This window comes from Danio rerio, chromosome 17 (genome assembly GCF_052040795.2).
Source record: "Danio rerio strain M-AB ecotype USA chromosome 17, GRCz13ab, whole genome shotgun sequence".
NCBI lineage: Eukaryota > Metazoa > Chordata > Actinopteri > Cypriniformes > Danionidae > Danio > Danio rerio.
This window is the reverse complement of record NC_141037.1, coordinates 31636833-31652941: the sequence shown is the minus strand read 5'-3', so window position 1 is coordinate 31652941 and position 16109 is coordinate 31636833. Positions and strand designations below refer to the sequence as shown.

Here is a 16109-nt window from a genome sequence, read left to right as displayed (position 1 = left end):
ACCATCTAGCAGTGGGTAGCACGATTGCCTCACAGCAAGAAGGTTGCTGGTTTAAACCCTGGCTGGGTTAGTTGGCATTTCTGTGTGGAGTTTGCATGTTCTCCCTGTGTTGGCGTGGCTCTGATTTCTCCCACATGTCCAAAGACGTGTTATAGGTGAATTAAATAAGCTAAATTGGCCATAATGTATGTGTGTGAATGCAAGAGAGAGTATGGGTGTTTCCCAGTGTTGGGTTGCAGCTGAAAGGGCATCCACTGCATAAAACTTATGCTGAATAAGTTGGAGGTTCATTCCGCTGTGGCAACCGCTGATTAATATAAAGACCACGTTTCAAAAAAAATAAATGAATAAATGAACTTCAGATCACAGCTGTATCCCTTCTAGGAACAACGACGATGCCCATTACCCATCATGTAACAAATTAAACGATCATTATTAAGCTGTTTAAAAGACAAGATATATGTTCAATGACATATTTGAGAATCGGAGTATCAGAAATTTCACAATATAATTAGAACATTTGTCAATATTTACAGAAAAGAGCAAAAAGAAACTAAATGCGACTTATATACAGTATAGATCAATGGGGCTGGTGGGTCATGTGATAAACTCAATGCTTCAAACTTTAGGATGGATTCTAAGTAATGGTCACAAACAAACTAATGCAGGATGGTCAGCTAGAGTATTTAAAACTCACGCGTGAAAGGGTTAAATGTTAAAGGGTCAGGAAACACCAAAACACAGTTTTTTGAGATCATATATATAGTGTTGCTAAAAACACTATTAGGACACATACAGTTATAGTCAGAATTATTAATCCCCTTCGAATTTTTTTTCTTTTTGAAATATTTTCCATATAATGTTTAACAGAGCAAGGAAATTTTCACTTAATGTCTGATGATATTTTTTTATTCTGGAGAAAGTCTTATTTGTTTTATTTCCGCTAGAAAATAAGGTTTTTAATTTTTAAACACCCTTTTAGGGACAAAATTATTAGCCCCTTTAAGCTATATTTTTCCCGATAATCTACAGAACGAACCACTGTTATTCAATAACTTCCCTAATTACCCTAACCTACCTAGTTAACATAATTAACTTGGTTATGCCTTTAAATGTCACTTTAAGCTGTATAGAAGTGTCTTAAAAACATCTAGTAAAATATTATTTACTGTCATCATAGCAAAGATAAAATAAATCAGTTATTAGAAATGAGTTATTAAAACATTTGATTATAAATGTGTTGAAAAAAATCTGCTCTCCGTTAAACAGAAATTGGGGAAAAAATAAACAGGGGGGCTAATAATTCAGGGGGCTAATACTTCTGACTTCAACTGTATATTTCACAAAAAGTGAAAATTTGTTGTTTTTGTGTTATTTCAGGCAAATTTGTTCTTATGGTTTGAAAAAATTTTTTGAAGCTACGTCACGCCGTTGAGATCTTTGTGTCAATTCCAGCATGTAGACCTGATGTTTGTACCGGTGGGTGCAACATTACGTCTTTGAGCTTTCATCATTAATTTAAGAGATAGACTTGGTTCAAACCAATCAGCGCGCTCTGTTGTGAATGAGGTGCAACGTCATTATTATGCATGATATAGCTTTGAAAACTGTTTTTTTCCCTTTACAATGTTCAGATGGCAAAGAGACGCCACGTTGTGTTGCCAATTGTAATTAAAACAAGTGGAAGAAGAATTGTTTACAGATATGAGTCGTCAGTGCTGCGTTTATAAATGTGCAGCAACGAAGGTTTTGCTTTCAATTCCCTGCGCAGCTGGGCTCACTTGTGGATTACAGTGGTCTGCTAACACGCAACAAAAATACGTTGGTAAGGAACTTTTTTTACCCGAGAGCTTTTCGCATCTGGAAATGGTGAAATCCAGATTTGCCGCTCGCCTCCTTTTAAAAAAAGATGCAGTTCCAGTTCATGTTGATTGTCCTGTCTCTACAGATTCTTTGTTTATGTTTATTCAGAGGCAAAGTCAGTTCGATTCGTCAGCAGTCCTCTTTCAGTTTTTAAAGACATACCTTAGTCAAAATGATTTAGTTATTAAGTTTACAGTTCGTTAATATCACTACAATTTTATGGACTGAACGATCCGCTTTAAATGCTGCTCTCCGAATGTAAACATGTAAACACCTTAATCAAACTATTACCTTTGTGTAGGATTGTCACTGCATTTTGTGTTAGGATAGTCTATACACACACAGCTTTCTGATGCCACCTATCGATTGCATAAAAGTTACAAAGAAATGCAGAGGTTTTTTTTCTCCCATACGGCAAACAGGTATTAAACATTCCATTGAAACTACACTCTTCCAGCAGAACCTCACATCCAATATCTTATTTGTCACGGGGGCATGCATGAAATGTTCCTGAATAAAAGTGAAAGTGCCATACTGCAGTTAAATGTTCATGGATTTAAAAAAGATGAAACAGATCAAATATTCTTCTTTCTTATTGGACTTTTACCAAATGTTCAATTTTTTGGGGGTTGTATTTACATAATAATGTGGAAAGAAAAACAAATGGCTTTGAAACTCTTTTTTTTTAGAAAGCGTTTCCATGAACCATCACAAAGTCCATATTTGTGTGTCTCCAAAAGCATGTTAGCTCCGGGATATTGCTGCATGTCTGGAAGCCATAAGCAGGAAGTTGCTTTCCCACTGTGGGGTCAACTTTAGTGTTAAAACAGAGCACAATCAGATCAGCCAACTAGGGCTTTTTCTAATCGGCCTGATGGAAAAGTGTCGTTTTTTCTTCAGCAGGGTGAGTTATTGTGAAGTGATGGACTACCTCAGACCAGGAGCAATCAAAGAGATAGCCCTTGCATCTCCAAATTACTGCTGCCCATGTCTCAGATTCATCAACAGGGTGCTAGTGACGATGCCGGCCAGGAGGCTTTGTATGGTTGTAGGCCCACACACACACACAAACACACACACACACAATAGAAGAAGCACTCAAAATTATTTGTGGAAATGAAACCTCTGTAGCAGGAGACTGGATCAGTGCCTTCACCTTTTCCCACTCACTGGAATTAAACCACATTTATTTTCTGTGGCAACAATGCATGGGGAATGATTCAAAACAACTGATTCCGGGAGCTGTGCTATGTATGCGTTGATTGATGGAAGTGATGTAAGAATCTGCGTGTGACATCTGTAAGTGCGCAAACTAATGGAGGAATTTCATTAGTCTCTTTTCCAGGATCAAGAATCGCCGCTGTTAAAGAATTCTTTCATCAGCGTGGCGGATATTGAGTGCAAAAAGCAATTGTGCGTTATACAAATAGCATGTAATTATGCTAAGAGGACGAGATGTTTTTAGTCTGAATGTTTTCTTCACCTCATCTCACCTTCGCACTTTGCTGAACCAGACAAACAAATGATGCATAATTGGATTTTTAATTTCATTTATTTATTGATTCTGTCTGTTTTCCGTTCGGCTATCTCATACAATATTGCCGGCATCGGAGTACAGTCGTCCAAACTTGTCAAAGACGTGGCAGGTGGTGAAGACCGTCTTGAAGGGCTGAAATGATAAGCACATTGATTGGATGTCAGCTATTTAAAAAAAAGTTATACACTCAGCAGAGATGATGCAGTTATTACAGGTTTCCCCCCCATTTACTTTCCTCACACACACACAAATAAAAATACACATGCTTTCAAAGGGAAACATTAGTATTCAGTGCTTGCACTTCTACATCTCAGAAAAATAAATAGAGTTGTCAGTTTAAGTAATACAGTTTAAGCACACACTCTTTAGGATAAACTTTAGGGGTCAGTGACATTTTGTTTTTCTTGTAAAAAATTACAATTTTTTTCAACAAGGAATAATTAAAAACCAAAAAACCGGATATGTAAAAACATTACAAAATGATATTGTTGATATTTCAAATAAAGGCTGTTTTGTGAGCTTTCTATATATATATTTATATATATATATATATATATATATAAAAATTATGGTTTCTATAAAGAAATTTATGAACAGATCAACATTTCCAACTTTATCAACAGATCAGCATATTAGAAGTGAAGCTTCACAAACTGATGAAACAAAATGATTGAGCATGACTGCCTTCTCCTCTGTAATCAGTAATAATCCAATCAGAGTGATCCAAGCTTACTATAAATGGATCGTTTTTTACCTACTGCTTTATCTTCGTTTTGGAAGAATCCCCCCTACCACCCCATCTCCTCCTTTTCCTCTCTTTTCTAAGGGGGAGCTCTCGAGACCTTCCTGATCTCGGATCCCCTTATGTGCTTATTGACCGGGCGGGAGCCTTGGGCCCAAGTATCTCTAAGCTCAGGGTTCCCTCCCGGGACAGCATGCCAAACCTGGTATAAACGCTAAGCATATCTAAGTGGGAGCTCTTAAATAAGTCTGGAGCAATGACTGCTAAAATATGTCCTTACTTTCCTTACTAATATGCAATTCCCTCTCTGACTCCTCCACTAACTACAAAAAAAAAGAAAGAAAAAAAAAATCTTGGACTAATGTTTTGCTTCTTACACTGTCTTTACACATCTGAAACTTGCCTACAGCACTTATTCATTGTTGCTCTTATAGTTGTGTAAATTGCTTCCTTGTCCTCATTTGTAAGTCGCTATGGATAAAAGCATCTGCTAAATGACTAAATGCAAATGTAAATGTGACTTTGCATTTTCAAGAATGTTCAAATATATTATAATATTTTGCTGTTATTGTAAATGGTAATAAGTTCAAAATAGTATTCTTATTTTACCAGCAGAGAGCAAAATATATTTTTAGAAACAAAAAAGACAAAATCAAACAAAAATGGTTTAAATATTACACTTGCAAAAACCTTTTTTTAAATACTTTTTCTTTAGTTGAGTTGTACTTGTTTTCCACTATACATCTCTAAATATTCTTAAATCTATGATTTGATGGTAATAATCTTGTTTACAATGAATTAAAATATTAATTCTTTGTGCATATAGCAAAACTATTTTATTTAATGATTACTAACTTAATTGTCTTTTTCCCTCCTGTAATGAAACAAGAGTTAATATCCTTTAGTTAATATCCTAAAAGTGATGTTGCTTGCTAATTCAATGTTTCCTGATTTAAGAACTTAAGTATTTGATGAAAAATGACAAATTAGTTCTCGAATCTGATTGGCTGATAGCAGTGCGATATTTTGCAATAACGACACTCGTACAGCCTCTTAACCTTAGTGTATTACTCCGCCCACATAGAGTGACAGCAGATCAATAGACTCACTACAATTGGACAAATATTGCAGCTGTTGGACAACATAATGTACTGTTGGGGCTTTTTAGACAAGATTGTAGTTGTTAGCTGCTTGTTGGCATACATCAGCCCGTAATACTGAGCAGAGCAAAGACAATTGATGTTCCGCCACAAGATGGCGACAGAGACCACATAATAAGTCCTTAGGGGAGAATAACTAGGCTTAAATTTAAACTACAACTGATCAAATCATTACAGGACAAGTAAGTGACATTCTAAATCGATGACTCTCTTTTGTATGTTTTAGTGCTGTATTTATACCATGGTAATCTGGTAGTGTTTGCTTTGCTTTTTGCTTTTTGTGGTTAATTATTGTGATCTCCCTATTGCAACTAAGAAATACCTCAAAATATTGGTAGACTGTTGGCATTTCATGCCGTTAAGTCTTATAATCTTAAAATGTCATCAAAATCACCTGTTTTGTTATTAATTTAGATATTATGCTAGAGAATAATTCAAATACTAGCTCTAAAGTGACATTTGTGAATTGGTTTTACTGGTGGGACACTAAGGGACTCAAGCCAACGCATGTCTCACATTGGTGGGAGAATCATATATCTATGATTGGGAGTTTTCCTGGATGTTAGTATGCAAATAGTTTTTTTAATTATGAAAATTATAATTTTACATCACTTTTCTACATTGATGGATCAGTGACCGCATGGGCATTCCTGACAAAAAGCTTGTGTTTGTGTGTACAGAAATGTACTATTCACCCTCCCTGTTAAATTTAATATAATCATGTCCTGAAACACACCTCCTCTCCTGCTTTCACTTCTCATACTGACGGAGGGAGCAATTTGTTTGTGAATGAATCTCAGAACGACTCGTTCACTAGCCGACAATAATACAAGTTTCTGGCATCGCAGCATCTCGTTGTCATATTTCTTTTGCATTGTTTGCTGATTTTATTCAACAAAACTAGCATAAGCCGAGTGTTAAGTGCGAATTGGAGCTACTTTGCCTTATGGTAAATGCAGTAAGTGACTGTATTATCATCAATAATGTTACCTGTTTGGCACAAATTTCAGAACATACAAAAACGTAAAAAACTTAATCTTACCTATGAAATGTTCTGCCTTTGTGCTTTGTTTTCTTTGTTTGCTCATTACTACACCCGTAGACAGCGCTAAAGTCCTGCATCTTCACGTAATAATACTGTCTTGTCTAGTGCGGTTGAATGACATTTGTCCTGGGAGCACTGTGCCAATGTGTCGGCGCTATAGACGCATGCTCAGGGTCCCTATGCGATATCTAGTGTTTATATCTATATCACAAATTGAGGAGCGGGGAAAGGAGGCGGGGTGGAGCGACAACGCTGGGAATCCTTCACAAACTGAGGAGCAATCACAAACCGAAAGCGGCAAGAGCATCAAAGTAGCCAGAAGTCATTCATATTTTTAACGAGAACCGGCGGCGAGAAACAGCGGCGCGTCTTCATTGGCTTTGACGCAGTTCGGCGGCAAGCAATCAGAATGAAGTAGTCCACCACTTGAGAGGAGTTCAGAGAACACAGACCTGTGAACTTTCCAACCACAGTTGTTTCCAAGAGTTTGATTATTGCGGTTTTTGGATTTTCAATTATTGAAAATCGTGACGACGTGGGGCCCCCTAATCACGCGGGGCCCCCCTGCGGTGCATGCCCTGCGGGCCCGTTTGCCTCGCCACTAAACAGCGTTTTAGAATGAAAAAGATTCACGTCCACACTATTGTTTCATTCAGCGTTTCTGAACAGCTCTCCATCTACACCAAACCACTGAAAACGCACATCACCTGACCACACACACATACACACACTCTGGCATGCGCTGCAGCCTATCTAGTCAGATGAGAGCTGTGCTCGTCGGAGTGTTCATCAGGGATCTACCGCTGGACCTAATCTCACTATATTTGCTAAACGTGATATTTAATTCATCTTGTTGTCTATTGCTAATGACATATTCCCCGACTTTGGTCTTTTGAATCTTATTACTTGATCGCTTGCCTTTATTTCCTATAATGTATAAACTTATTGTTTGTTATACTTTTAGAATTGCCATTATTGATTATTAAAACTGATATTCAGCAAAAGAAAGGGTTTTTCGTATTTTGCATTGAAAATGAAAGGAGGCAGATATGTTATAGGCTCTGTTTTTTTTTATAATATCGAAATGAAAATAGCAGTTCCTTATATCAAGTTTTTATTTTATTTTTAAGATAATGAAACAATGTAGCCAGGGGGATGTGAATAAGGTCATAAAGTACACTGTTCCCTTTGAAGATTTACCGACACGTCCTCTGGAGTCTGTTTTCCATATCAAACTTGCGAAGTCTGAACTTATGTATGTCTGAGTATGTAGTAGGCTACTTAATATTGAGGAGAAGCGCCAATCAGAGAGGTGAATGTTTGCAGCCCTGCCTCCATTTTCAGATCTATCTGTTTTCCACACTGAGACGAAGCAGCAGCATTTTAGATTGAAAACGGCCTCTCCACCGTTTCCAAAACGCTCCATTTTCAGGATTTGAAAACTCCAGCAAAGTGTGTGGGCAGATGGCGTAACCGTAGCAAAACTTATGCGTTTTCAAACTAAAACGCATTAGTGTAAACGGGGCCTTAGTATATATAGTATAAATATTACTTAAATAATTACACTTTTTTGGGGGAAAATTAATTACGATTAATTGCGATTAATCATTTTTAAAAGACTGAAACTTGTAATTTTGGCTATTCAAATGTAAATTAAGACACAGACCAGGGCCATGCATAGGGGGATGGCCCGGTGGCTAGATCCACTGCCCCTCTGCCCTCATTGACTGAGGTGCCCCTCTCAGGAGCCACTTGCTTTTCACTTTGCGATCGCGTTGAGCACCTGCTCTTTAAGGGTCTGTGCTATGTGCACGGGCCTGACAGACACACATACAGACAGACACACACACACACACATAAAACGCACGCAGGTAAGACAGGGCAGCCGGTGCGACTCCCATCATATTCAACACGCATGATCTCGTTCATCAAATTTGCTTAAACTAAGCGTTCTGAAGTATGGCTGTATTTCACAAGGATTCTGACACAACAACGCGAAGCACACACCATGCAAAAGTTGCGTTTAAGGAGGAAACACGTCAAACTTAATGACAGATTGGAGGGCGCATGCAGAAAGGCATTGGAATGGGCTGTCTTTGACAGCTCGCGACTTCATCTTACACTTTCTGAGTACATGTACATAAGACACTAATACTCCAATTTTAATATAATTAAGATAATACTCTTATTAAGAGTTTACCATGTAAGCAGTGATTTTTGATTTTTGTCACGAATTGCGATGGTTTTTCTTTCCGTTCGCCATGCGGTATCAAATTTCATTTAAACAGAAGTCGAAAGTTAAAAATGAAACCCGAAATTGCATGAAACTCTGGAGAGCCTGGTGAAGCAACATTAATTGTTTTATACTGAATCTTGCCTTCAAAAAGTGCTTCCTTGGTCTTATCCATATTTCTTTGCAAGTTAAACACACGTCGACCACAACAGGAAGTAAAAACAAAAAAACAAAAGAAAAACTACAACTGCGTTAATTTTTTTAACACGTTAATTATTTCAAATTAATCGCATCCATTAACGCACTAATTTTGACAGCACTAATATATATATATATATATATATATATATATATATATATATATATATATATATATATATATATATACTGTATATACAGTGTTTCTTCTAGGATTTTTTACAGCTGTGGCGGCAGGCCTTTTTTACTCAGATTGACCAGATCAGCGTTATTTTATATTAACTAATGTCGTGAGCGCAGTATTACAATTTGAGATCACATTTATGTAATAGCCCACAGCATGCGAATCTCTGCTTACGCACCAATTTTTCTGCTCGTGCACAAAAATTTTTGAACGCCCTCTCAAATATACGCCACTCAAGCGCAGATCTTCTTGTGCGCTCTCAAAAAAACACTACTGAAGTGCGATTTAGTGCGTTTATGTAATGACTATGTCTTCAACATTTATTAGATTTGCTAGGAATATATATGAATGTCTTCAATAGACATACACAGTGTTAATGTGTCCTGAAGTAAAGTGAAACGGCTATACGTCGTGTTTGCTGGCCTCACGCATCACGTTAGTCAGTCAGCATGTAACCTTAAAGAGTTAAATAAACAGCGCACATCACTACTACGGTTACAGAAAAGTTCACTCTGTTATAATTCACTTACCCTTTAATACGTTTTGGTGCGATTATTTATTTATATATATATATATATATATATATATATATATATATATATATATATATATATATATATATATATATATATATACAGAAAGAGAGAGAGAATAATAGATTGCATTAGGGGAAAATCGGTTTATCAGAGTTAGATGTTGTCATATTGAAATCATACTTTATATGTAGAATCTTTGCAAAGCTAAGCACAATTTAAAACACAATAATAAAACCAACACAGGGTCACAGGAATGCTAAAGTGTGGACAGATGGCCAGTCCATAACGTAACATAACAAAGTCATTTTATTTCCAAACACATTTATCAAGTACCGTAAAAGTACCGTTAAGTTTTACAGTATATACTAAGCGGTCATACGGTTTACCAAATGTACAGTGTTTTACTTCAATTATATTGCCAACATTATTGCAAGCTAATATCATTCATTCTCCACTTCAATTCAAGTTTAAAAGGTGATTAATATGACTACACACACACACTCTCAGCCACACAAAAACTCTCATCCACAATACCTGACCGACCACGCTAACCTCCCAGTACCTGCTGTGACTAGCATTGGCTTTTCATCACTGCTATAATACATTCTCCCAGTCAGCCAGTTAATGATGAATACACGAGCCACAACAAATCCTGCCCTCTTTTTTTGCAGCACTGCACAAAATATCTGCGTCAGATATTTTTAGTTGGACTGGTTTCAGCTTTTGCTAGTGGCCTAGATGCTGCAGCAGCCACACGGTGTCTTGAAGCAACTCTAAAAGCACACTGGCTCTCAGTGACCCCCCCTAGAGGCTGACCTGGTCCAAAACACGCCACCAATGTCTAATACAAGATGGAAATAACGGGCTGAAGTAAGAATAGGGAGAGGGAAAGGAAGGCGATTTAATTATATATTTCATTTTTGTAAGACTAAAAAAAGCTGAAGTTGAGCAAGGACAAACTAATGTCACAGACTGGGGCGCTGAGTGTTTCCCTCCGGCAGGCATGCATGTGATCTCTCTGTCAGTCAGCGTCCGCCATCATGACAATCATCTGTGTGTCTTGGCCTGGGGAAACGCTGCAGCGAGCTGTCCTTGTAAACAGCACTAACTCCAACAGCCACGCAAGAAATGCAAAAAGGACACCGTCTCCAAAGTGGAAAACATGTTCATTCACAACATTCTGGGTAGATGGCAGAAATTCTGATTTCTGGCTAAAACTCTGATTCGTGTTTTTTCCATAAGGCTCAGTCGTGGACAGTAAATAAGGTGACTATTGGAGTGGAGATGGTTGAGAATGAGAAGAGCTGGAACTTGTTTGAGATTAGTTAAACTAGCAGTAAAAGGTGAGGTGAGATTAGTTGAGCTAGCAAGAAAGAGTCAATCAAAACCATGAACATGAGGAAGGAGATGTTTAAACGACAGATTTCATAGAATGGAAAGGAACTCATGGAAAGGAAATCCGGGTTGCAGAATCAGTCCATAAACCCACAATTTAAATACAATTATTACTGGATTTAATTATAGGAGCAATTCCATGCAAATGTCAACCTTGCCATGGAAAAAGTATGTTTTTGCCAAAATATTGAAACCGTTTCTGCATTTTTTGTGTAACCAAGTACTTTACAGTGCTTTAAAAATACTCAAAAATATCTCAATTAATGTTTTAAAACTATTAAATTTTATATACCAAGTGCCCATTACACATGTCTTTCCATAATGGAAAGACGTCACATCCATAATGGAGAGATGTCACAAACATTACTGAGCTTTTTTCCTCATAAATGCAAAAAAATGTTAAACAAATTCAAACTAATCATGTTTGTTCTTAAGTAAGCCAACTCTTATTTTTTTGATTAGCATTGTTTCTTTTGGGTTGTGCAGTTTAACTCACAGAATTTCTACAAAATATGTTGTATCCTGTAAACTCGCAAACTTTTTTGGTCACATCCATAAAGCATGTTTATTTTCCTTATTTAAAATAAAAGAAATGTTTACAGATTGTCATTTTTTTTGCTCCCATAACTCTGTGCTTAGTTGTTTTGGAAAATATAAGCAGATGTTTCAATATATTGTTAAAATATACTTTCTTTGTGAGTTTATCTTTTGAGATTTTACTCCAAATGTCACATCCATCACGCTGGAATTTCTCATAGGGTTCATGTTACAGAAGAAAAATAATATGTGAATTGATGTGAATTGGTTTGACTGTGTGATACATTTTTTTATAAACAGATATTACTATTAAGCACAGTATAATAAGACAATATTATTTAAATGAAAGAATGTCTGTCTACATACAGTTGAAGTCAGAATTATTAGCACCCCTGTTTATTTTTTTCCACAATTTCTGTTTAACAGAGAGATTTTTTCAACAGATTTCTAAACATAATGGTAATAAAACTACTGTAATTTCTGATAACTGATTTATTTTATCTTTTCCATGATGACAGTAAATAATATTTGACTAGATATTTTTCAAGACACTTCTATACAGCTTAGAGTGACGTTTAAAGGCTTAACTAGATTAATTAGGTTAACTAGGCAGGTTAGGGTAATTAGGCAAGTCATTGTATAACGATGGTTTGTTCTGTAGATATCGGGAAAAAAGTAGCTTAAAGGGGCTATTAATTTTGACCTAAAATGAAAATAATAATAATAATAATTGAAACTGCTTTTATTCTGGCCAAAATAAAACAAATAAGACTTCTTCTAAGTTCTTGTTATTTCACAGTACATGAACTAATGTTAACAATGTTACATTATTAATGCATTAGTAATGTTGAAGGCAGGGCAAGGCAAGGCAAATATGATTAACAGATGCTGTACAATTAATGCTCAATCTTAGTTTACGTTAATAAACACATTAATAGAATCAATTAAATTCTGACCAAAGAAAAAACAGCCAAAACAAAATGTAAATAAAGTAAACAAATAGTGAATGCACACATTACTAAACCATATTTTAAACAAACAAATTAGTCCCTCATGGAAAAAACTACAGTCTGCATGCATTATCATAAAAAAGCAAAAAACAAAAAAAAAAACAGTATTATTAAAAATTAGATCAATTAGATCTATAACTAATAGCAGATAGTTTCAGGCAATCAGAAATACAATGTAAATAGGGTATACACACAGCTAGTGTTTTTCAGCCAATGATGAACTCCCAGTTAGAGCTTTATATGACTATTTTTTTATTTCATGAGGTTCCTTATACAGAATCGATTTCGAAATGTAATTCAAATATAATCAGTTAAATAGACTCAAGCATCCATTTAGTTGTAAAAACGTAAAAAAGAGATACACGACAGTTTAAACGCAGGCGCCATCATTAGCGACAGGCTAGTGCAGAAAATCCACTAAAAATACTGGAGTAAAACTAATTTCCATAATTTAATCACTTGACGCAAAAAAATATAATTTAATGCAGTTCTTCTTGTTTGGTCTGATACCCACTTTATATCGTATCTTAGCCAGGCAGTAAAGATCGCAGGTTTAAAAAAAATAAATCAGATCTTAAACACGCCGATTTTGTACCGGATGACAATTAACCGGAAGCCCTGGGGCTGGCGGACTGAATTTAAAAGTCTGTGTGTGTGTGGATATACCCCATTGTTATCAGTGACATGTTAACTAAAACAAAAGCCATAAATCATATTTAATTGTTGCCAATTGAAGTACTGTAAACAGTGAGGAGTGCAAGAGAAAAAAAAGTCTGTGGGTTTCTATAATGACATATTTCTCCTATTCATTTCGATTAGTTTTTCATTTAATGTAAAACTAACATTAAAATGTAATACAATTATACACACAATTATTTTATATATGCCAAAACAGCATAAATTTCATATTAAGTTTAAAACACATACAACAAAAAAGGAAATAAAGCTAAATTCCAAGATAAAAACCAAAGTAATTACTAAAAGATTCAAATGTGAAGTAACTAAAAGATTCAAATGTGAAGTAACTATAATCATTCTGCAAAAAAAGCTATTTAATGCTATTAATCTGAATGCTGTTATTTATTGCATTTATAATATTTATTCTAGCTTTAATTGATCATGCATTTGTAATTCTTACATTTCTGCATAAAGCGACCTTTACGTTCAAACATGAACAAAAGGCCTTAATTGCAGTCATCTGTACGCATTTCTAAAGTGCCCTCAAGTCCTTTTGAATGTATGAAATGAATCTCTCCTCTACCAGATGCTCTTATTTGTCACGTCAACCTGTTCTCTTAAAATAGCTGTAGTCCGTGTTCTTTATCTTTCACCCCAGCCTGTGTTTCATTTAACAGCTACAGTACATAACAGCAGCAGACTTCAGATAAGCACTCAGGCCACTTACACACTTTTTAGCCCATGGAACCCATATTTTAACCAAGCATTTGTTGCCTCTCTCGCCAACATTACCCAATAAAAACAGACAAGGGATAAAAAAAAAAGTAAAATAAAAAAAATATGAGATTGATTTATTTGCTCCAATGTTCTTCGGAATGAAGCTTTTCTATTTTTTTTTATCCTCTCACAACTGAAACCAATTAGCACAGCTAGCTCTTGTAGTGCAGAAGGTAGGTCAGCGTGGAGTAATAAAAAAGTATTGACTTTTCTCTGACTGTAAGCAGGCTGAAAGGGGTGCCGCGGCCTTGTCGTACATGAAAAGAGCTCCATTAATTTCACTTATTTCAAGAAGGGCCCCTGTCAAGTCCTAATGCGTCCAATGCACTTTTCGCATTCATACACGCTGACATCTTAGCTGGGCCTCAGCCGGAATGAGTTTACATTATTTTAGCTAGTGAGAAGTTGACGGCGTAATTCCCACTGCACAGCTCTATACAGGCCGGGAGGGAAATGGCAGAGGACTTTTTCATACGTGGTTAGGCCTGATTCATTCGTAGGGGCATTAATCGTACCCTTTTTTGTGCTTTTGACTGATTTATTTGAAGTTTTTGTTGACTGACAACATTTTAGTTTACCTTTGTAATGTTATTTGATTTTAACGAGTGGTACAAACAGAAAACAAAATGTAGCGGTAGGCTAGCATACTATTAAAAAGCTTTTCTTCTCAAAAACAGATTTATTTATATGCTAAAAACTGTTCACAACAACATTGATCAGGATCTAAGTCAGCTATTTTGGAATCAGCCTAATTAAACTGAAATATTTAATTTTATTTCTTGAATAACATGCAATTCCTTTTTTTCCAAAAGGAAAAGGTTTCTAACTTGCGTAAAAGGAAAAAAAATCTACATGCATGTTATTAAATATAATATATTTATTAGGTACAGTGCTCTTTAAATTTGTATTTAATATTTTTCTATAACATATACATTTGAGTATACTAGTTTTTGGACCAATATCATACGTTATTTTGTTAGATAAGCTTCAAATTTGGCTTCAGCACTGACTAATCTAATGTATATGCACAAATTTAATATTGCATAGCTTCCTATTAAAAATATGAATTTAATAGACACATTTGTGAGGGGTGTAATTATATATACTGAGCACTGTATGTGTAAAATGTAATATTTGTTTTATTCTAGGAAGCTTTGTTAACATATATTCCAAATTTGTAAACAACTAAAAATTGTGAGTGCATTATTATTATTATTATTATTATTATTATTATTATTATTATTATTATTAATTATTTATTTTTTTGTCCACAGAAAATGATATTCGGTCAAAAATCTGTGTTATTGCACCGAATGATGCATTTTTGAGTCTTCTTAAGTTAAAACATTGATATAGTGTGGTCTAAAATTATATGTAAACATGTCAAATAAATATATATATATATAGTTTTTATATATATATAGTTTTTTTAGGCCAAAACTTCTCATAATCATTTCATAATAAATTTGTAAAATTATCATCAGCTGTTTACAGTAGGTGTTACAAAACTTTCAGCCCACGACCCCCAAAATAACAGTCATTGAATCTCGACCACTAAATTTCTGTGTAAAATATAAATATATAAACGCAGTGCACACAACAATATGCCTATATAAACACAAACATATTGACAACACAAAAAAAAAAACAGTCTAACAACCATATCATTTTAATAGTAATTTATTAATTTGTTTAATTTAATATTAACCTCACCTAAAGATACTGGTGGGCACAATGTTTTCAGCACAAGCCTATTGTTGGTTTAATTTTAGAGGCCGCCACTCAGAAATCATTCTCAATATTTAGTTGTGGCCTGTATTTATTTCTTTATTTTTTTATGTATTTGATTGCCATAAATTTGTCAGAAAGTTTAATCTGGTGCTATAAAATCAACTGATCTGATGCTTTTGCTGTGTTGCTAATCTACCAATTCTATGAAAAAAAAGCTGTACATGTGCATGTTGTTTTTATGTAACTATTAACTACTATTTTTATCTTGTGGGTTATGGATAAAATATGGTAATTAGTTTAATAAAATTTATTTGACTTTTGGAAATCACTAAGCAACCCCTTGTCATTGTCCTGCGACCCCCACTTTTAGGAACCACTTTTGTACAGAATATACCAAAAAATATGTTATATTCAAACACATAACTATTAATCGTAAATGCAGAAAAAGGGATGCCTTCTAAGTAGTTTCTTAATTTTCCCCAT

The 16109-nt window shown here is 35.1% G+C and overlaps 1 protein-coding gene and 1 long non-coding RNA gene across 18 annotated transcripts in view; one reads left to right on the top strand and one right to left on the bottom strand.

Moving 5' to 3' along the window:
* Positions 1-16109, top strand: part of LOC147833110 (uncharacterized) — a 142073-nt gene that overhangs the window by 84944 nt on the left and 41020 nt on the right. For 2 of the 13 annotated variants that reach the window (XR_015513517.1, XR_015513526.1), the window contains one exon: positions 1381-1479. The exons of 4 other annotated variants lie outside the window; for them this stretch is intronic. This is a non-coding gene — a long non-coding RNA (uncharacterized LOC147833110). Of the gene's footprint in view, positions 1-1380; positions 2515-2763; positions 4055-16109 lie in introns of those variants that run through there. 7 more of the 13 variants (XR_015513524.1, XR_015513515.1, XR_015513521.1 and 4 more) reach the window with 7 other exon arrangements.
* spata17 (spermatogenesis associated 17) overlaps positions 2839-16109 on the bottom strand; it is a 67602-nt gene continuing 54331 nt past the window's right edge. For 3 of the 5 annotated variants that reach the window (XM_087289673.1, XM_087289674.1, XM_087289671.1), the window contains one exon: positions 3397-3532. In XM_087289673.1, coding sequence (XP_087145799.1) covers positions 3452-3532 — 81 coding nt within the window. In that variant the 3' untranslated portion in view covers positions 3397-3451. 5 annotated transcript variants of the gene reach the window in all.